Genomic DNA, 22706 nt, shown 5'->3' with positions numbered 1-22706 from the left:
TTCATAAATATGATAAACTACCGTCGATAGCCGCCTTGTATGGAATAAACCCATATATACTCAGAGTTTTACTAAACACAATATACATATATATATTTTTACACATGGTATTGCTTGCAAAACACAAATAAAATCCATAGACAATATTTAAATAGCAGGTAACATCAACATCTGAAATCTGCCATTTTGAAGCCATGTGCTTATTATTGAGCTGTCACTTCTTCGTCTCTATATAATATTAACATTATATTTGTATAAAATAATTTTCTCCCTGTTGCTATCATGCAGAAACGAGTAGAACACCTAATAGTTGATACCAACGCCTTCATAAATAATGCAGCGATTAACGTGAGACCTCTTGCGTTATTATTCTTTGAGTTATTAAAATTTCATTATCACTTTAATTATCATTGTTTTTCTTTATATCTAGGATGTCGGTGCCAACGTGTACACTATCCAAGAAGTGATTGACGAAGTCACTTCCAGACGCCAACTGAGACATCTTTCAGTGCTTTCTTACGATCTCATCATCAAAGATGTTTTCACCGAGAACATCAAGTTTGTTACTGAATTTTCAAAGAAAACTGGTGACTATTTGAGTCTTTCCGCAACTGATATTAAAGTTATAGCCCTGGCGTATCAATTGGAGAAGGAGAAAATAGGAACATCACATCTCAACGAAGCTCCCACTGTATACAAAAGTGTGTCTTCCGGTCGTCCTAATATCGAAACTCCTAAAAATTCAGCCGGTTTCTTCAATCCTGTTGATTCTCCCAATGAAAATGTCGAAACGGAATCTGGCGTCGATGCCGAGGATTCGCCCAACGAAGAAGATCTGCATTTACAACTGGAAGCACTCAAAATGAACAGTGATTGTGACGAAATTCTGGTGCCCGTAGACTCAGCTATGGATGGAAATGATTGCAATTCAGGCGATGAGGGTGAATCAGAAGGTTTGACTATTTTACTCTATATTTAGGCTTCCACATTAGGTTCGATAAAAATCTCGTTTCAAGTAGAATATTTTGCTCTAGTTCATTCTCGACAACTCGGGCATTCTCCCATCTGCGCATTTTTTTTTCTATTTTCAAATTTTCGGTAAATGTACCGCAGATGCCGTCATGAGATTTTACAACTTTCTTTTTATACCAAACCTAACCTCATATCTTGGTTTGTGATAATGGTGCATCAAAATCTATGAAAATTTCAAATTTTCAATCAACAATTATTGGATCGACAAGCCGATGCGCCGACAGAAAAAGGTATTTTTAACATTTGAAGATGTTTTGTTTTTATAAAAATTTATGTAGGAAAATTTATGACATGTGAGAAAAAATACTAGTTTACATTTTACAACAATTTTAGTTGGGCAACTGACCCAAAGATTTTTGTAGGAATAATTTTTAAAATTCTATAAATTAATTGTCATCTATATAAAGCTCAAATTACATTGGCAGATTGCGTCTGGCCCAATCGTCTGCCACGACTGTCAAACTCTATTCTCTATGGTTTTCAAGAATAGTGAACGATCGGGACAAAAGTGGAAAATTTTCTATTCCGTTGTGCAATCTATTTATTAGCAAGCGAAGATTGCCGAAAGCTTACGAAAATAGCCCCATATGCACCCACTCGCGAGCCATTCACGGTCCACGTCGAATTAATACACGCCAGTTGAAATATAGCCATACTCGCTACAATTAGTCTTAATTGATTGGCTTGGAAATTCAAGCCCACCCAGTTATTCATGATGTAAATTAACAATAAGTATACAAAACTTTCTATAAATATCAAACGGCCACGCAAATTTCAACAGATGCTAGGTTTGACAGCTCAGTTTTTTTGACGTAAAAATGTTCAGTGTAGCCACCAATCTAAGAAATATCTAGTTTTCGGTCAACCTATATCTTTAATAATAGCAACAGTATGTTTATTTTAAACCAATCAAAAGCAAGGACCAGCGCGATTGAATCTTTGTGTAATTGCAAATAGTGTTGAAACGTTGGCCACAACGGTTGTTGGATCGGGTTGGGTCTGCGCGTCTGCCAATGTAATTAAGCCTTAACACAAAAAGTTACACTTCTGTTGCATGTACCTACCGACCACACAATTTTTTTTATAATTTATTATTTCTTTTCAGAAGAAAGTGAGGACGATGATGATTCTGGTTGGATAACAATATCAAATATATCAAAAGTAAAAAAAGATATAAACTCTGAATTGCTGGATGAGACTCCTCTGACGGTGGCCTGCATCACTGCCGACTTCGCCATGCAGAATGTTCTGAAGCAGATTGGCCTAAAAGTGGCCACCTACGACGGCAGGCTGATTCGACAAGTTAGGACCTTCATATTACGCTGCACAACGTGTTTTAAAACAACCAGTGTTATGAGCAAACGTTTCTGCCCCAACTGTGGGCACACTTCTCTCAAGAAAGTGGCTGTCACCCTGGATGAGAATGGGAAGCAGCAGATCTATATAAACACTCGGCGGCCTTTGACTTCCCGCGGCAAACGCTTCAGCCTTCCCGCCCCCCGCGGTGGTCAGCATGCACAGAATCCCGTCCTCACGGAAGACCAGCCCCGGCAGTTCAGCCGCCCAACACGATTGGCTCGTACTAAAAACAATCCATTGAACGATGCTTACATAGCCGGTATGATTAATCAAAATAATTTTCATAAAATGAAAAATAGGGTAATTTTTGATTCTTTTATTAGAGCTCACTGTGTTGCGGAAGTTAGACCACTTGCATCATAATCGGTTGGTTGCAGATTTGAACACTGTTTCTTTTCAATCAACTTTGGTAACTCGATGGGTAAAACCAGGGAACTCAGTAATAATTGGAACTGAAATACATAACGGGTAAGGTGATAGCAGGTAACCGACTCGAGTAACGAAGAATTTGGATTAAACTTACACACGCGGCAAGAATACGTTTTACGTCGAATACTCAAAACTGCTCTCGGTTTATGCATTTACGCTCATTTAATGTTGGTGTATTACACACTATTGCACGTGCATAATGCGTGCTTCATAGGACACTAACACATTCAAAACCATGCTTCAAGATACGGCATATTGAATATAGCCTATCGGTATTCTATTTATTATCTGGTCTGTGGGTAAAACCTTGTAAAATACTTACACACAGGAAATCCATATCTACATGCAAGAATCATGATTTTTCCCATCCGTTATTTAAGAATTCCGAGAGGAAATAAAGCAATTTTTCAGTCTAGGCAAAAAACTAAATTCTCTTGTGGTTTTTGTTCACCATGACATGATCCACATAAAATCAAATTTAGAATCAGTTTACCTCGAGTCCAACTTTAAAATCTAACAATAAATTATTATAATTAGGTAGTAGTTATAAATGTTTTTTTTAAGATTCTTAAAACATTAATTTGCTGTGTTCATTTGTGTTTTTGGCGCTAACCTGTTTCACATACTTACGATTTTAGAGGGCATGTCAAACTTCAAATTGCAATTACTCCATAACATGATTTCGAGACTTACCAGGTTTCGGCAATAACCCCACGATGTAATATTATGTACCGCCTCTTGTTTTTTCTTAAATTTATTCCGCAATGATGGTAAAGTTCCATTATATTAGAAAAACATATAATATTAATACAATATGTGTTGTAGTGTATGTACTGTAGTGAAGGCTGTCCTCTACAGAAAAAAAATCGTTGTGTGTACTTATGTACGCACGTTAGAATTTATACTTCTTTGGCGTAACAAAACAAAAACAAAACTTGTGATAAACTAGATTCTTTGATTAGCTCTTAATTATCTTGTTAAATTACACACTCAAGAAAAAGGACCGCTTATTGAAACGCCGTTGGTTTACTTCTATACACTTTAACCGTTGAATAGTTTGTTTACTGCTTATTGCAAATGGCCGACAATAATAAATTCGCTGCCTAGACAACAGAATAATTTTAAACTATAATATTATACTGTATAATCGTCACGGTTGCAGTATCATACTGTGGCGTAAAGGTAGTGTGTTCGGCTGATAACCAAACAATCAGTGGTTCAAATCCAATCGAGTGCTTTTTTTTTGTGTGAAAAAATAAATTATGTGTTATGTGTCACACGCCAAAAGTACACTCTGATGTGATTTCCCAAACACGCCAAAAGAAGTATAACTTCTGTAAAATCTGTAATCCATGGTGTGTCAATGGTGTCCTCCAATGATATTCTAACGAATTACATGTTCTTGTGGTTGTTTTCGTGCTAGGACAATTATTGATCGTAATGCTTTCTTTTTCGAGTGCAAACATAATTTTACTATTATTTTCGATTAGATGACTGAAAATTGTTATACAAATCTAGCAACCACAGGATCCTGTGCTGTGTACTGGGTGCTGTGAAATCTGGCAAAAAATAATCTTATAAAAATATATATGTATAGTGTATTATTCTTTTTAACACTGTTCACGTGGCCCATTGACAGTAGTGTAATGTAGTAGTAAAAGTGAGTTACTCACATAAACACGTAGGCTTTGAGAAAATCACAAATGTATTATAACGTCATCGAGAATTGAACCCGGGAGCCACTGCCTTACACACTAGACTACGAGGGCCGTCATATATCTCTTTTTCCATGTGTTACCATATCAATCTTCAGTAATTCATTGTGATTTTTTTTATTTTCAGGATACTCTCCTTTCGTGATGCGTGATGTCAATTCAAAGTCGGCCGTCCTCGGTATAAGAAGCGGCAGTGAAATAAAAAATTGGATGAGAAAGAATCCAAATGAGGCACGAAGAAAACGGAAATGACGGAAGTAATCACATTTTATGAGTCTGGTTTTTAGTTGTCTAAGAAAAACAATAATTTGTTTCAAATCTTATTTCTTTTAAGGAAGAGTTTTACAAAAATACAAATAAAGGTTTTATTTATAAAAATTGTTGTTTAATTTAATTTGAAACTCTCGTAAAACATCTCATTGGTGTCGTCAATTGTCACGGTGAGTAAAAGATCACTGGGAATATAGTTCTTTGTCTCTCTAAGTTCTTTGCTGCTGGGAGTATTTGAGAAACATTGCGCTGTCACTGCGACCCACCTTGACACCTTCTTGTCAATTACATCCCTAGAAAAAAAACAATATTAGTGCATTTACACCACATAATTAATATTATAATCAAACAATTTGAACTATAAATAGAAGGAAACTTATACTGTTATAACATTTGAAATTATTTTGTAAGCACATAAAGTATTGTTAAGTTGGTAAACTCCACAAAGATCACTCAGTTGCCATACAAATTTGCTTACTCAAGCAATGGCAGTCAATTTTTATGTTCACTGTGATTATATACTTACTCGAGTACAGTTATATACGGTTTTACATAAATTTTACAGGATTTTTCAACTAAATAATAATGCTGAAGTGTAGTATATTATTGACTGCTTATCTACTCAGCGTGACGTGATGGATTGCTTTTTTATACAAACTGCAGATTGACAAATAAATGTCATCGCAGTAGTGTGAACCTGCAATGCGAAGTCACATGTAGCTAACTTAAGGGGGACATGCTCAGCGTACTCAGCCTTATTCTCAGGTCAATGATTATTATAAAGCAAACATTATTCGTAGAATGTTTACATTTGAATGGTCAAAGACATAGCTTATAATCAGTATCTTTAAATGTGTAAATCTTGCCCATTTTTTGAATAATAAAATGCCTAATTCTTGTCAAATTTGGGATCACGGAGATATAATTTTTTATTGTTAATATTCCACTATAATAATGTCGACATAAATTTTACTAATGGTTTTATAAATGCTTTTAAAAATTAATAAATATAAAAAATCTTAACACCACTGCACATTTATGTACTGAAATATGACTATATTCTAAAACATTAGAGCGAGAGGTTTAAAAGAATACTATTTTATGTAATAAAAATACTTTATGCAGTCATCAAATGTTTAAAATAAATATAAAGGATAATAAGGCTTCAAAATTATGTAAATAGATCATATACAACGTTTAAGGAATGTCCAGGATCATGCTTTGAAAATAGCATAAAAGCTCCATTTTGACGTACGCTGTTAATCAGTGGACTTTTTTACACAAAATATTTATTACTACGGGTGTCATACCGAAAGAAGGTATCTGTATCGCAAGGCATTATTGATATCAAATGATGAATTGACATTCCTAATTATTGCGAATTAACTCAACTCTCAGATTTTATGATATAGGGTTGCCTACACCCGCCCTATGCCCCGCAGATTGATTATAAAAAAGTTCACCAATATTAATGTAATCTAAAGGTCGGTACTGACTCAAATTCGCTCATGTCAGGTCAAGGTCAAATTTACGTGCACAAACATCTGTGGCTTGTCAGTTTTTACGATTTCATAAAAGAACTTGTGTGTTCAGTCTGGACGTGTTCACTCCTGCATATGGCTGTGCGCGAACAACTGAAACAACCGGATCGGGATTTTACGCATACGAACAAGAAAGTTATGTGCACAAAAATTTTAATATGCACTAACGTTCATACGCGTAAACGCCGTAAACCATTTGTGCACGTAAATTTGCTCAAGTAAGTATGTACCGAACTTTTGATAATACCTCAAACACAGATTTGCTAGAAAACTTCAGCATTATTAGTTTTACGGTTACTTAAATGGTAAAGCATATTGAGTGCGATGGGTAAATTATGTATGTTCAATAATAAATGTTACATTCTTAAATCTTGTGTATTATTTCAGTACTGTGATGGCAGCCGGTTATAACTGCGGTTTTTTCACTTTTTAAATTGTTTTCCTTAATATGTCCCAAAATGTACATTCTTTGATGTGGCAAAATGAATTGGTGACAAAGTGATGTAAACAGATATCTTCATTTGACCAAATGTGAAAAAAAGTTGATATGGCAAAAATATATATCTGCTAAAAATGCAAGATAACAATAAAACTTTAATCTTTTTAAAAGAAATGGTTAAAGGTTTGTGTTGGAATGCTATTTCCGCTTATTTTGATATAGTAACTTTGTTTTTACTGTCCTGTAAAATTGTGTCAACACCAATTTATAATCGTTTGCCATCACAGTACAGATTTATTGAATAAAAAATGATTTATCTATTTCATTTAATTATTACTACTGTAAAAAATAAAAATCAAATATAACGCATGCCTACCTTAAAACCTGCCGTAACTGCAAAAGAAGATGAGATGTAAACAATCCTGATATGTTGAATGCAGTGATGTGCCCAGCAGTAAAAGACTGATCACTTTCACAGGAATATGTGCTAATATAATCGTCTTCTGGATTTAAGTCCCCTCCGATGGCTATCATGCCCATCCATTCAATCAGGTCATTGATGTTGCCAGTATTCGGAGACGGAATTGAAGGGATATACTGTCGCATAATCCTTAGCTTAGGTGTGCACACTTCAATCTGTAATCCTTTCTCTGCAAAGTACTTGGCTATTGATGACGGACAAATTCTTTCATCGTCGGGTTCCCACCGTAAGATTAATGTAAACTTTTTAAAACTTTGTAATCTTTCTTGAACACGATTATAAAGTTTATTTCCGGGTTTAAAATTTTCAGCTGTGACATTAACTTCGATGTCTGAAATTTTTTAAGTTATCATCTCACTTAAAAATTAGTTTTCAAAGAAAATAAACAGTTACGTTTTATACTATTTTGCGTGGCAAAATTATAAGTTAGGTGTATATTTTGTTCAACTTATCATTATAAATTATAATTAAAATGACAGCAATAAATACATTGTCAGCTTGTTGAAATGTCGCCAACTCCAAATATCAAACAAGAAATTATTGCATTTAAAATTTTGGTTAAACTAAGTGTTGTTTCTTATATGTACCTATTTGTATAGACAATTGATTCTCGATATATTAGGGCAGATAGAACTATTTTATTCCCCGACTAATCCAAAACAGTGAAAATATTCTTTCCCAATCTCACTGTATGTGTTCAACATTATTAGTCATCCATAAAAGTATTATATTAATGGTGGATCACTTGGCATTTCTCGATAGGGCTACTTACTACAAACACAAAATGTAATGTTTACGTTGTGTGAAAGTAATGGTTATGGAAAAAAAACTATCTTTCATGTTTTTTAAGCTGGCACGCCTGATTAATGCGACCCCTGTATATCGAGTATCAACTGAATATTTTTTACATTAAAATACTAAATACGCCGATTCTATTATCCATGTATTGCCACTAAGATAACATAAATATTTATAAAATAATAAATTTTCCAACTAAAGGTCATATGCATAGTCATACTATGCATATAATAAGTGGAGTTATACGTTACGTAATATTTGGAATATGTATCTAAGTAACATTCTATAATAATTTCCATCGCATGTAATCGATAAATTTCTTTATTTCTTTCGATCATGTCCGATCCTGACAGAATCATAGGGTCTACGCAGAGTGGAGGTTTATATTAACAGATTTTGTTCTTACGAGAAATGGATGTTAGCCACTTGCTCAACATATTAGGTCGATGCTCTGACTGCAAACACAGATTGAAAAACAATATGTGCATTTGCCAGACCCAGGATTTGAACCTGGGACCCATGACATTATAATCCGACGCATAAGCGCTCAGCCATCGTGGGGCCGTCAATGGATAAATAAGTCCATGTAATTACTTAAGTATGAATATAAATATGGCTCCAAGTGATGATTTCTATAAGAACGCCTGTTCAAAAACAGTGATATTTTTTAAATAATTAATTTACCAATTCTACAAGATTGGTGACTTCACACCAAGCCAACTACATAATATGATATTATAACTAGCAAATTTAGGATGACATAGGGAGCTTATTATGTTCTATTTTTAAAATTTTTTGGTTTATTCATATATGAATTAAATTACTCCGTAGAAGTCAGATAGAAACGGATATGCTTAGTAGAGAAAAATTACCACCGTAATCATAGGTGCTTCTAAAGGTTCAAATAGATTAAGATGCATGTCGCATATTGTCACATGGTTTCACGGCGTCAAATTTTGTCTATGGTTCGTCATTCCGCAGAATATTTTGAACGATCACTATCCCTATAAATTCAATGATGGAGAGTGCCAACTCTAATGTAGTAGTATTTTGAATTATAATTCATTATTCATACTAATTTCAATTAATTTTTTAACAGTTTCTACGTGTGTGTACGTTAAAATAACTTGCGATATTGCATCCATAGATAATATTTTGAACGGAACCCAACCTGCTGACCATAGATAATACACAACATTCTTATACAAAATACATAGTGACATCCACTTAAAACAAAAAACACGCGATTTTAACATGAGTCAAAAATATGTTGGCATATAGAAAAATATAATAAATGTTCATTGAGTCGCGGAACGCGTGAGGTGACATTGTTCTGGTGATTTCGTCAGATTTTGCTAACTGACAATGTTTGTTTAAAGGTTCAAAATGTGCTACGGGATGAGAGCATCAGTCTGATAACATTTTAAATATCAATAAAAACGACATAACACACTTTTTTCCCGTAGCGGCAGCTTACTGTGACAGCTTATAACGTGATCATAATAATATATTTGAACCTTAATTGTTTTAAAATTTTATATAAAAATAATCTCATCCGTCATAGAGAGGTAAGAAAAAATAATGTTTTATGCACCCTGCATAAAATGTTGAAGAAGGTTTTATAATAACATTAGATTTTTGAAGATCAGACAATTTAAACCGATTTAGGTTTCATTCTACTTATTGATTCTTCAATGTCGTACATAGCACTTTATTAACCCAATGCTTACGGGCCGCACAAAATTGTGTTTTTGCTAATTGCTTTTCAAATGCAAATTAACACGTTAATTAAAATAGTATTTACTTAGTTAAGTTCTAGTTTACAATAGTATAACAGTTATTTCAGTTGTCCATTACCCAAACTTCTTTGCATTGAAATATTTTGTAAAATATGACACAATATTATAACAAAATAGTGTGACATACTTAGGCAAAGTGTCACACTTGCAAAAACTCAGAATGAAAAATTGTGCATAGATTCATTCATTACCTAGTACATTATATTATTTCTTTATCACTTAAATGGAAAGAAAAACTTTACAATTCTGATATACATGTTAGGGGCTATGGCTCTATTGTAAATCCGCCCTTGTGAACCGTTCATATAAGGCTTTGAAAAATGCAGATGACCCTTCATCTCCGTCACTAGACAGAATAGTAATATTTTGAGATAGTACAAGATAACCAACTGAAGTAAAGTAACACGAGAATTAGCTAATTCAATCGAGTTATATTATTTATGCACTGTATTAGGTTCATAATTGAATTTCAAATTTAACAATGTCTAATTCAACGTTACAATGGGGTAACAAAGTGTATGATTATTGAAAAAATTTAAGATTGTATAAAATACAAGTCAAAATAATTATGCAAAAACAATCAAAATCCATTTTATTTTTATTAAATTCAAATTTATTACATCGCCATTAGGGATCAAAATTATTAAGTATATTATGATTCTTATCTATTAACTGCATAAAAAATATGTAAAATAAATGCAACTGCATAATAATATATTACAACTCATGGCATTTATCAATAAATTTTATTAGCAGTCATAAATGATTAGTTTGCAGCTTCCTAAACAAAGCAGTAAGCAGGACAGTTGACAATGACAAGCAAATGAAGATAATATTTGATTGAATAATTATGGTAGTACACTATGGACGGACAATTAGATCAATATACATAATTCCAACATTAATTTATTGTAGTTTAAATGAAACATGAAAAATAGCAATGAAACGAAAGTTATTTTACAACAATAGTTAAAAAGAACTATCAATATCTTTTGTTAATCTCGCACTTGTTGCACTGCTAAAAGTAACAAAATCTAATCTAAAAATCCAAAGTTGTAAATGTTTATTTTTATTATTACATATAGGGCCAGATGCTGAGTCACACTCAACCGCCACTTAACGTTGTGTGGACAAAATCAGCCATATAGTGAGTGAAGGAATTGATACAACGCAAGGGACAACTATTAGAATAGTCAGGTGTATCATGCAAGTAATTCGGGCAAGTATAGTTCTGTATTTCATTCGATATTCAGGTTCAGTTCATCTCACTAAATAATTTTATGTGTGAAATGCTTGATTGTTTTAATAGATGCCACTATTTGGTGGCACCACCACTGATGTTAATTATTAACAGCCACATCTCTGCATCTGATCCTAACTTAATTGATCTTTTCAAATTTTAGTGTATGTAATATGGATTGGATAATTATTGTGAAAAAAATTTCATTGTAATGTTCATATTCGAATCAGTTCTAAACATACAGTAGATATGTAGTTTATTTGTGATGTTTTTTCATAATATGCAGACATGTTTACTATTATTAACCAGATTGCATAAAATTCATATATTATGTAATTGAGTGTTGTATGTTAAAATTCGCAAAATGTTAATCAATACATTTCAAATGTTGAAAAACAAACGACAAGATCGAATACAGTTTTTTTATTACTTCACACTTCATAACTATGTTTGGTAGAGATATCCAAATCAAGATTATTTATTTTAATATAATTACGTATGTATTCCATGTCATTTTCCGAGAGTCCTTTCCAACATTCGAGTTCTGTAAGAACACGCAATTGCCCGCAGCCACTTAAAAGTCGGCTCACTGTTAACATTGTCAATTCCTCAGAGCGTATTATGCGCAGGTCTTCCAAGAAAAGTAAAGGATTTTTGTCTAAAACTCTATCGAATAATCTATCAGTCGGCCGACACGCTGTCCCCATGTGAATGAATCGAATATTGACACAGCTACCGAGTAAAAATTCCAACTGCTCGTCCGTGCCCTCACACACACACATCAGTCGTTCTAAGCTATGAAAGGGAGACCAATCAACCCGACGCGTATAAAGTGATGTATGTTGAACAAGAACACAATTGTAAAGGGTGAGAGTTTTGAGACATCGACAAAACTGACTGATGTACATCAGAGCGTTCAAATCCAACTGGTCTACGTGCTCCAAGTGAAGATTTACTATATTGCAACCCTTCAACTCTAAGACTTGCTTTACCTGATCAGCAAAGAAATCACAGGACAATAGCTTAAGTTCTGATAACTCGGACAGACCTATTAAAATTGTCAAATCGCTGAGCATTGAATTGTGAAAAAGTGAAATTGAATATACCATTGGGCACAGGTTTACTAACAGTTGCAAATGAGTTGACGTCGCGTATCTGCTGACATATTTACGTAATGCAAATGGCCCGGCCATTGAATTTGTCATATCTATATACTCTAATACGCGTCCCAGTTCATCGCAACGGCCTAAATCTTCCATTTTACGACAATTTAACAGCAATTTGGTAAAACCTTCCAGAGTCACGCCTGTCCTATACAATTGAACAGTCCGTAGCTCCAAACACCTAGTTAAATAAGCGACGCTTTGGTTTGTTATGTTTTTTGAACTGGTAACATCGAGGGATTGTAACTTAGGACAGCTATCACAGATGGCTTCTAAAATATTATCAGTACAATCGTAATTAATGGTGAGGTGTTTCAATTTACTAAGATTTTTCAATCCTGATATTATGGTAGGTTCCATATCGGTTGTTTTCCACCCCCCCGAAAGAGATCCGAGATTCAATAACACCAATCCCTTCAGATAAGAGAATTTTACATAAAAAACATGTCGCATCATCTTCGGGACCTCATCTAAATTTAGTTTTGTCAAATTTTTTGTAAGTAAAACTTCTGAAAGACTGACGGCGACGTTCATCTTGCTGATAAACCTAGCCATGGATCCACGAAACCCCATAGATTGCTTGGTCCTCTCCAGGAGATCCGAAACCGATCGAAACACTTCAACAGCGAGCGGATCATAGAGCATCCACGGGATGTTAAACTCTAGGATATCCTTTAGACATGCCACGCTTGATGCCAGCAGGGTAGACGCTCGCGCCGAGTCTTCGCGGGAGATATTGTTTATGGAGGGCATTAAGTCTTCTCCCACTTTGGCCACCCACACGCCCACTCCGGCCAGTGCCAAGTCTTCCAATCTGCGCGGTTGCTTGATATTAGGCATTCTGCTGAAAATCACATTTTATTGCGGCAAAAAAAAAACATTTCGTAAACAATATTAAAACGCAGATGTAAACACACTCACGGAAAGCCGGCTCTCTGTCTCCTTTGGATATTTTTTTGCCTTCAATCCCCAATTCTTGATAGTATTGACTATTTAAAACAATAGACAAAAGACCTTTCGGGGTTATTGATGCTACGCAGGATTCAGTTCCGATACTCAAACATGATAATTGACCTGAAATTGATAACATCTGAGCATTAAATATAATTAATAATGGCATGACAGGCGGCTCTCGTGGTGCAGTGCGTAAGGCGCTGGCCATCCATCCGGGACACAATATATTTATGTGATTTTGTGATTGTTTAAGATTACTAACAACCACCTTAAAAATGAAAAATCGCAAGAGATTTGGATTGCAATTTATGAAACATACAAATTCCTAAATAATTTAACTGCATCATGCATTAACAACTCAAAGGACATATTATTCAAAAAAATAACTATCCCATGAGAGGCATTGTAATAAAATTAAGAAACTCCAAAGTTTATAATAAATAAACTATCCAAAAATAAAACCATCATTATTGAGAATCAAAGAATACACCTATATTAAATATAACTTAAAATTCACTATAATTATTATTATAATAAATAATATCAACGGGGGTATAGCTTCATAATCTGATTATACCTACTGTAGTACCTACTAATAACAAAAATTACTGAGGCCATGGAAACCCTTGAATTCAGAAAAATAATAATATAAACCTATTTAAAGTTAGTTACGTTAACAGACTTCCGAAAATAATAGTATCGGGTTTGAAATGACCTCTTTTTATGTAATATATTATAATATACACAGACAAACTGTATATTCATATTATAGTCTTAATAATGGTATCCCAAAATAACTAAGGACAAAATAAAACTAAATATCGTCGGTGTTGTGTAAAAAGGGCGAATAAACCATTTTGGTGAAATTGAGATTTTAATGAAAAAACAATATGTACCTCACTGACTTTGTTATATAAAAATGGCGAATTTTTATCTCCACAGGAAAGTACTTAAAAACGATAATCGTAAGGGCGAATTTCCACTTAGTGTTATGGATAAAAAGCGAATATGACATATCGTCGCTCATTTTCTACAAACACGTATCTCGATTTTTGTCAGTTTTTCAGAATTCAAATACGCACATATTCCACTAACACGTATCTCAAAATATACCTTATAACATAATAGATCTAAGCAATGACAAAAAAATCGTATCTCAATAAAAGACTTTTATAAATATTATAAACTCGTATCTTGAGTTACGTGTTTGTAAGTACACAGATTACTGATGATTATACTGAAGTTCTTTCTCGTAAGTATAGACACATTTTTACTGCAGTAATATTAGGAATGATTCACAGTAAAGTTGCAACACATTCTCGTATCTTCGACAATATGACTGATCTGTCGAAAATGTAGTGTGATAGATTGAAGAAACATAATTTTTTTTCATGAAAATATGTGTAACTATACTAAATGGATATTTCATACAAGGAAATTTATTTCTGAATTAAAAACTGAGAGAATAAAGTTGTTATTTGCCTCTCCTGAAAAGTTGTGTTTTTTGAGATACATGCTGGTAGAAAATAAACGACAATATTAGGCATATTAAAATATATTATAAAGACAGTATTCTTTCTAAACTCTATTATAAACTTGTTAGACATTTATAATCATCCGCAGGTAAATAATAAATAAATGTCAAAAGTTAAAAATCCTCCTCCTGTAAAATAGCATTTTGGTTAATTCGCCCTTTTTGCAAAACATCGAAAATATATGGAAACTAATATTATTAATAATAATATGATGGTAGGTTCTGCAACACTGTTCAATTAAAATTTTATAAATATAATTGATATGGAAATTTAATTATGTGAATCATCTAAAATATTTTGGGAACAAAGAGTTTCTTTCCATATCTCAAAATGCTTCACAACAACTGGATAAGCATTATATTATTTCAGTGGAATACTTCAATAATATTATTGTGTTAATACGATTAATACAGTACACAAATATTCGTAATAATTACTTTTACTAAATAAAGTATAATAAGAGGATTAAAACAAACGCAATAAGAGTGAATCGAAAATAAAATGGAAATATGACTGCCTGTCTCGATCAAATAAAAAACGAGATGCATCTCACGTAGAAGATAGATACATTAAAAAAAATTGGCACACACTCCTGACAAAAAAACAAATATTACAATAATTCTAAATGCAAAAATATACCTAAGATATGTGGCATTTATAGCTGCAAATAGACTGGAGAAAACATTGTGGGCGTCTTAATCGCAAACAAAAATACGACAAACTAAACTCTTCGCCAGAGAAAAATGTAAACAAACCGGCTCAAGCATTAGTGTGGATGCACGACATAATATTATAAATTTAGGGACACTCCCTTCATTTTATCTGCTTCAAGTATTTCATTATTGGGCTGTTAAAACTTCCCATGTGACATTTTTGAAATTTTACATGAGGTGCATAAAAATGAGGATATCCTGGGAATTGTTTCATATCTACTACTACACTACACTACACTACCGTTATTGCGGCTCATGGATTGTTGTAGTATTAAAAAGAATATTATATTTTTATATATTTTGTTTTAAGGTAATGGCCCAGAACAAAGGGTTCCTCTCACGCTTGGTAAAGGAAGTCATTGAAATGGGCCAGATCAATATGGCGCATGTTTCAAATGACTAGACGACTTGTGGATCTATCAGCAGAATCTAATATCTGGTCTAGTAAAACCGGTCTAAATGTACACATCTACAAGCATATTTTTTTACTCTGAGCAACATTCGCAATTATACACCAAACATTACACTTTGCCACATTTAATCTTATGGATGATCATCAAGGAAAGAAGGAGAAGATAGAACACATAGTGCCCAACACATATATTTGAATCTCACACTTGATAATATTTTTTATGTAACCGAAACACATATCATGTAAATTAACACAAATATGCTATCACTTATTTATTCCAGAGAGGTTGAATCCCACAGCCAAATCATGTTCAGATGCTGTTTTTTCGATCAATGTGTATTTCGTGCATTTGGCCAGATGGTGAACAAACAATAATTTAAAAAAAATATCTGTTGAGTTATACTGTGTAGAGATATCGTCACCGTTCAGGCAAAAGTCACCAACCCTGAAAATGACAGTTTTGAGTTGAGTATGTCACCCGAAGCGTAAAATTATGTTCTTTAAGATGCAAAACTCACCACGGTACATTAGTTAGTAAAATTTTGCTTGAATCCGAATTATTTGTTTTTCACTAAATGATTTTCGATAAAATCTTAACAAGCAAAAGTCATTATAGGTGAATAGACATTATTGACTATATAAAAAAAAAAAATCCTTCGTTATAAATATACAAGCAAAAGTCACTATACTATGGATGGTGAGTTTTACTGATCCTTCTTTTGGCTAATATTGTTCAGATTATTAACAAGCAAAAGTCACCAAACCATAATCGAGCCACCTTGCCTCCTTCAAAACCTTCCAGATGTTTTAATTAGCATCAAAAAGTAAAATTACCTTAAAGAAATTATTAAGAAGACATGAGAAAATAATTTAATGTAGATATAACCTTAAAAACATTAAAATCTGATTTTTCCTGCATTTTCAAACTTTCAAATTGCGATAAACAGTGTTTCAAAAACTATGTTTTTAGGGTTGGTGACTTTTGCCTGAACGGTGACGCTAACTCTAGCTGACTCTAACACGCAGTGGAAATAATGGATTACATTTTTTTTTTTTTAAATAGAGTGATAAAATATTATAAACTGATCATGAATTTACCACCAAGTGAAAGCCGAATCCATTGAAAAGAAGTTAGAATAAATTAAAGAGAAAACACTCAAAGATCGGTACTACTGTCCTGACTAGGCCAACTCAAACGCAATACTGATTTGGAGTTTGAACAACACGCAGGTTGCAGTGGCCAGCCACCCACCTCGATATGACAGTAGAGTCATAGTATTTATTATACACATAGTATTTGTTAATAAAATATTACCGGTCCTTGCCCGGGAAAACTTACATACTTTTGTGCAAATTTTTAATTAATAAAATGAGAAAAACAACTCTGTAAATCTTTTTAATTTATTTGTTTTACTCTTGATCCCACAGTGGTGTAGTTAAATGTAAATTGTATACCTACTATACCAGGGTGGGGCAAACTTTTTGGATGGAGGGCCAAATTCAAGAATTCAAAATGAGCGGCGGGCCGCAAGTAAAATACCATTTTTAGATATACACTATTTATTATCACAAAAAATAAACATTACAACAAAATGAATGAGAAGAATGAAACTGTTGTACATTTTTTAACATTTTTTTTAAAATTCAGGTGTTAATTTTGTAGTTGATATTTTCAAAACTGCTTGTAAATGGGCGTCGGAGATATTTGATCGTAAAGAATTTTTATTGAGGTTCATGATCGAAAATTTTTGTTCAAATATATAGGTTGATCCAAAAATATCGAACATTTTTCTTGCATAATCTTTAAGTTGGTCGAATTTGTCTGAATTAAGAGCATTGTAAAATTTGGAGATTTCTTCACGACGATGCAATTCTCTTAAATCAGTGTCACACTGCAGATCAATTATCTCAAGTTGTAGCTCTGTCGGTACACTATTAATTAATATCTATTGAAAATGGATCGCGTGCTATTGCTAAACTTGTCTCAATTTTTCGGAAGTCACCAAATCTTTGTGAAAAAACGCCATTCAGAGCTTTAATAATAATTTTACCATATTCTTCAAATTTATATTCTGGTATATTCAGCAACTTCAAAGTTGGAAAGTGGTCCACGTTGTTATTCGATATTTGTCGAAGAAACAACTTGAGTTTTAATTGAAATCCATTCAAACTTTTTACCATATCATGGGCATATATTTTTTTCCTTGCAACGCGGAGCTAAAAGTATTTAAATGTGTCACGATGTTCAACGTAGAAAATAGTGGTTACATAGTGTGAGACGAGACGCAAAAAAGACCTACTGAGATAATACATTTACGAAACAACTAATTCTTCAAATTTTAATCTATTGTCAATATTTTTTAAAAATATATAAAAAAGTTATTCGTAATCAGGAGTAAGTACAATTAATGATGGCGGGCCGCAAAAAAATACCCGGTGGGCCACATGCGGCCCGCGGGCCGCAGTTTGCCCCCCCTGTACTATACGGTCTCCAATTTTATTAGATTCAATATGAACATTAATACAACTTTCATGGCGGATTTTGGCAAAATTCATGAATTCAAGAATGAAAACCACTAGCCTAACCTAACAAATAATCCAGTATATCGGCTATTTTCAAAATTTGTTTGCTGCTGGCTTCCTATAAAATGTAAACCGATAAGAACCGTGTTTTATTTAGACATGAATTTTATGTCAGTACTATACGACCTAAAGAGGTTGGACGGTCTTTAATATACGGCCATATATTTCCGATACAACAGTTCACGGTGAAGTGTGATACGGCAAACCGCATACGCATACGTACGTTTACGGACACGCAGTGGTATAAGAGTGTCTGTCTCTAAAGCCTGGGTGGGGATTCGAATTCTGCAACTGGCTAGAATCACATATTGTTTTTTACCATGTGTGACTGAACTAGAAAAACCGAATGACTAACAACCATTCAAAATACAAAATCTGTTGATATGTCCACTCTCTGGAGGGTTATCTGCTTCACTAACTATGGTAATTTACTATAAAGAATACAATGAATAGACAATAATTTAATACGGGCACGCTATAACTACTGGTACTAGTTTCGACTATAACGGGGAACAGCCTAAAGAACTCTTGGTACAACAGTGCATAATGGCAATTCTGGATCGTTTTAGGGTGGTCGAAGCAATCATAAAAAAATGATTTATTAGATCACACCTCATAAATACAACTAAAAATTAACATTGGTAAATTTAGTACTTAATCCTTTAACTTTTTGGCTGCTGTAAAAAAATGCCATGGCAGTACCCAACAGGCCAAATATAATTTGCGAAAAAAAAATCAAAAAACTATGACATCTCTAAAATCTCGTTGTAACACTTGATAAAATTCAAGGTACTTAAATCAATGGTAAAATCATTAACTAATATGGTAAAATGTTTTAGGAACATTCCGATAGATGTCAGTATGAGTCCTATTTTGAAATTATTTGTTTTGACCGAATTATTAGTACTACCGAGATATCTCGTACCTGGCGTAGCGAACTTGGACCATTTTACGAGATATCTCGTATCTGGCAGTAATTGGGTATTGGGTAAATATCGCACTTTACAATTATTTTACAAGGTATATTGATACACAGGCATACAGCGTATTGATTTTCAGAAGGCAAATATAATGTAATATTCTAATGTTTTATGAGTAATTTTAAGCTGTTCGCTGCGTCGAAAAAACCATGCATATCAGTGGCGAAGGGTGGGGGTAGGCTGTTAAGATCCATCATAAATAGTGCACATTAAACTTTTTCAGACATACGTATTTGTTTTCATTGAAATAACACTACAATTTACAGGTGGTGTTGGTGAGTTTTTTAAATTCCATTAAACCCTGAGAAAACCAAGCCATAATAGTTAATAGTCAAAAAATACGAGTCTATCTATAAAACATCTAAAATTATGCAATTAAATCATACATAATTTTGAATATTTTATAGATAGAATAATGCTTTTTATTTATTATAGTTTGGTTTAGGCAGGGCTTAAGGCTATTATACCTCAGCTGAGGCATGGTCTAAAAAGATCGTAACTATGCGATGCGCGGATTGAGCTAATGATGCGTGCCGCACGGAACATAATTTGTCATAAAAATTCAACATGCGTCCATTTAGAGTTATGTTTATTGTTATATTAGTAATAATAATAGTATATTCATGGACATATTTTCTTTTTCGAGTACAGGCATAACGTTTTTAGTCATCTTTACACGATATAAGAATAATATATCCTTACAACGCCATCACAAAAAAATCGACATACTGCCACCTCGAATACCGCTCGGTGATTGGCGACGAATGCGAAATTTCATCCCACCTATTGTTGAAAATACTCACCCGCGCGCGGATTGTAATATTTTGATGTAACCAATCTTATTCCAAAAAAATAATTAGCTCATGGACTTCTATATGATATAAGGAAATAGTAGGAATAAAAAATATATGATTACCGTTTTCATATCTTTACAAGAGGCTTTAAAATATGCCGTTTGTTATTATCTTCGTTTGGTGCATGTATATTTGTGATATAAATTGCGATTATTTGCTGTTTCACTTATGTATGCTCTTAATGAATTAAAAAAATGAACGAACAATATGTGGTAATATGTATTTTTAATCTAATGAAAACAAATAAATAAGAATGAAAAAGTGTGCACAATTTTGTCATATCGGCCAAATTAGACCAAAACTATTGTGCTATCGGTGGTTATCTACAATAATTGGTGAATTCATAATAATTTAGGTTGGTAGACATGTCGGTCAAACTGAACGCCTTCTTCCTTTCGCACACAGAATTAAGCTCAAAGATATTTTTGTTAACAACTTTATGCTGTATAAGACAACACAAACATAAACCCTCCAAACCAACTCACCCCGCAACACACTCAGTTTTAATCAAGTGTATCATGAGGCCCTATGTTTGGCTGTGAAGCATCAGAAGTTTTTTTACACCCGGGAATGTCTCAGGAACAGATACCTGAGGTCGCCACCCTTAATTTATTGTGTTTTGAATGAGTTTACCGAGAAGAGAATAAAAATGCCCATGGAATGCCATGTAATTATTAGTATGTGATTGAATTTCATGGATATTAAACACGATTCGACAAGTCAACGATAGAATCAAATGTAGCAATGGCGGATAGCAGTAGGTGAATTTTAGTTGATACCATATTTTTTTGTGTAAATGGTCTTTTGAGACCAAAACAAACCAAAACCTAGCACAAACTTATTGTAATCCAGAATTATGTAAGTAGGTTGTGATAGATGTTAGTTTAATTTTGCATTTGTTTCTGTCATTGATACGTCAAATCGCGTCTGTAATGAAATACAATTTTGCATGACCATTTATCATTTTTTTTTTTGGTGGAAACAGCTTATTCCATGTAGACAATTATATTAAATACCTTTTTCTGTCGGGGGATGATGCTTTTCGGTGCAATACTTAATTGTTAATTTAAAGTTTGATATTTCGATACATAATGGTGTATCGAAATGATAATGATCACACACTAAGTTTAGATTAGGTTAGGTTAGGTTGGGTTCGGTCTAAAAAGAAAGTTAACTGTCTGATATACGTACATTCATTTTGATTTACGTATACATTTAAAGATATGAACTTCATGTCGTTTTACCAAGTTTTTTTACGATATAAGTACAGGATACTTTAAATAGTTTTGATTTCTATATCAATTTACAGTAAAGATACAGTACTCCATATCGTTTTTGTGACCGAGGTCTTCTGAGACCAAAAACCAAACCAAAACCTACACAAACTACTGTGGCCCAATAATAAGTATGTTGTATTAGGTTTTGTTTTTGGTCCCAAAACACTTGAACCACTAAAACGATAAGGAGCAATACTGTATGTTTACCCAATTTACATCACACTCAGTACTAACATTGATTTTAAGAACAATAATAATTAGTAGGTACCTACCTATCTAGTCAAAAAAAATTAAAGAAGTTTTTCTCACCTTTCTTCAGAAATCCATCAATAACATCTTGCTTTACTACATCTGTCAAGCAGCAATTTTGTATCTTATAATATGATGAATCCTCAAACACTTTTTCTAATTCCACAGGGATATCCTGATGAGTGTCGGCACATAGTACAAAAATCTAAAAATAAAAATAAATTTACTCGATACTCGTTTGCAATGAAAGCCATTGCTGCAAAAACACGATTATTCGACGTAGCACTATTATCTTCTCCTACAGACTCAACGAATATAATAATTACTGTTCAAATTGTTAGTTACTAACATTGTGGAAAAAACTATTGGCTGATAATTCTCCGACAATACTTTTCTCAGGTAAATTGCTGCGGACGCGAAATCCCGATTTAGGCGGTGGGAATCGCCATACTTCTGGGCTCAGCATCGTTTATATATTGCGTAACAGGAGTTTTTGTAAACAACTCTCCACACCAACACTTCTGGGGCAGTCGATCTATTCATAAACATCCAAAATTAACCAAGTCGTTAGCTGTCACCGTTCAAACGCGCGTTGTAATGACATTTCTGCAGCTGCACAAACATGAAAATATTAATATACTTGCCGGTCTTTTATAGCCTTTATCTAACGAACTATTAAATCTACCAATCAATTCCCGCATACTCGTACAAAATAACTTGAATTATTAGATAATAAAGAAGGTCAATATCTATCTATGAAATTTTATTAAAATTTTGAATAGGTATTCTTTTTCATTTAAAAATTTTGTTTCAGCATCGACAACTTCAACTTCAAGAGTTAAGTTAAATATTGTTATGTTTTCTACCTGTCAAATGTCAAATC

The 22706-nt window shown here is 33.3% G+C and overlaps 2 protein-coding genes across 7 annotated transcripts; one reads left to right on the top strand and one right to left on the bottom strand.

The window, feature by feature from the left end:
* Nucleotides 1-182: 182 nt before the first annotated feature.
* LOC147066001 (RNA-binding protein NOB1) lies at nt 183-4913 on the top strand. Of its 3 annotated transcripts, none has more exons than XM_085956165.1 (4): nt 183-348; nt 431-932; nt 2138-2650; nt 4663-4913. In XM_085956165.1, the coding sequence occupies exons 1-4, from the start codon at nt 283-285 to the stop codon at nt 4785-4787; spliced, it is 1206 nt and encodes a 401-aa protein (XP_085812291.1). In that variant the 5' UTR covers nt 183-282; the 3' UTR covers nt 4788-4913. The 3 variants fall into 3 exon arrangements, with proteins under 3 accessions (XP_085812291.1, XP_085812290.1, XP_085812289.1); XM_085956164.1 differs by having other exon boundaries at nt 431-953; nt 2141-2650; XM_085956163.1 differs by having other exon boundaries at nt 431-953.
* Nucleotides 4843-22412, bottom strand: LOC147066000 (ribonuclease P protein subunit p40-like). 4 transcript variants are annotated; one of them, XM_085956161.1, is made up of 5 exons: nt 22173-22412; nt 21884-22028; nt 13188-13340; nt 7162-7597; nt 4843-5098 (listed from the first exon to the last, which is right to left on the bottom strand). In XM_085956161.1, the coding sequence occupies exons 1-5, from the start codon at nt 22287-22289 to the stop codon at nt 4921-4923; spliced, it is 1029 nt and encodes a 342-aa protein (XP_085812287.1). In that variant the 5' UTR covers nt 22290-22412; the 3' UTR covers nt 4843-4920. The 4 variants fall into 4 exon arrangements, with proteins under 4 accessions (XP_085812287.1, XP_085812288.1, XP_085812286.1 ...); XM_085956162.1 differs by lacking the exon at nt 13188-13340; XM_085956160.1 differs by lacking the exons at nt 4843-5098; nt 7162-7597; nt 21884-22028; nt 22173-22412 and adding an exon at nt 8868-13110 and having other exon boundaries at nt 13188-13328.
* Between the last annotated feature and the right edge of the window lie 294 nt (nt 22413-22706).

This window comes from Rhyacophila brunnea, unplaced genomic scaffold (assembly GCF_057557595.1).
Source record: "Rhyacophila brunnea isolate RB1 unplaced genomic scaffold, BYU_Rbru_1.0 scaffold_5, whole genome shotgun sequence".
NCBI lineage: Eukaryota > Metazoa > Arthropoda > Insecta > Trichoptera > Rhyacophilidae > Rhyacophila > Rhyacophila brunnea.
The sequence above is the reverse complement of the archived record's forward strand: the minus strand, read 5'-3'. Positions and strand labels throughout refer to the sequence as shown.

Excerpts from the sequence above, each read along its gene's own strand:
- LOC147066001 (XM_085956163.1), top strand. The coding sequence starts at position 283 with ATGCAGAAACGAGTAGAACACCTAATAGTTGATACCAACGCCTTCATA. Across the intron at positions 349-430 it reads TAAATAATGCAGCGATTAAC|GATGTCGGTGCCAACGTGTA; the intron begins GTGAGACCTCTT and ends CTTTATATCTAG. Across the intron at positions 954-2,137 it reads CGATGAGGGTGAATCAGAAG|AAGAAAGTGAGGACGATGAT; the intron begins GTTTGACTATTT and ends ATTTCTTTTCAG.
- LOC147066000 (XM_085956160.1), bottom strand. The coding sequence starts at position 13,106 with ATGCCTAATATCAAGCAACCGCGCAGATTGGAAGACTTGGCACTGGCC.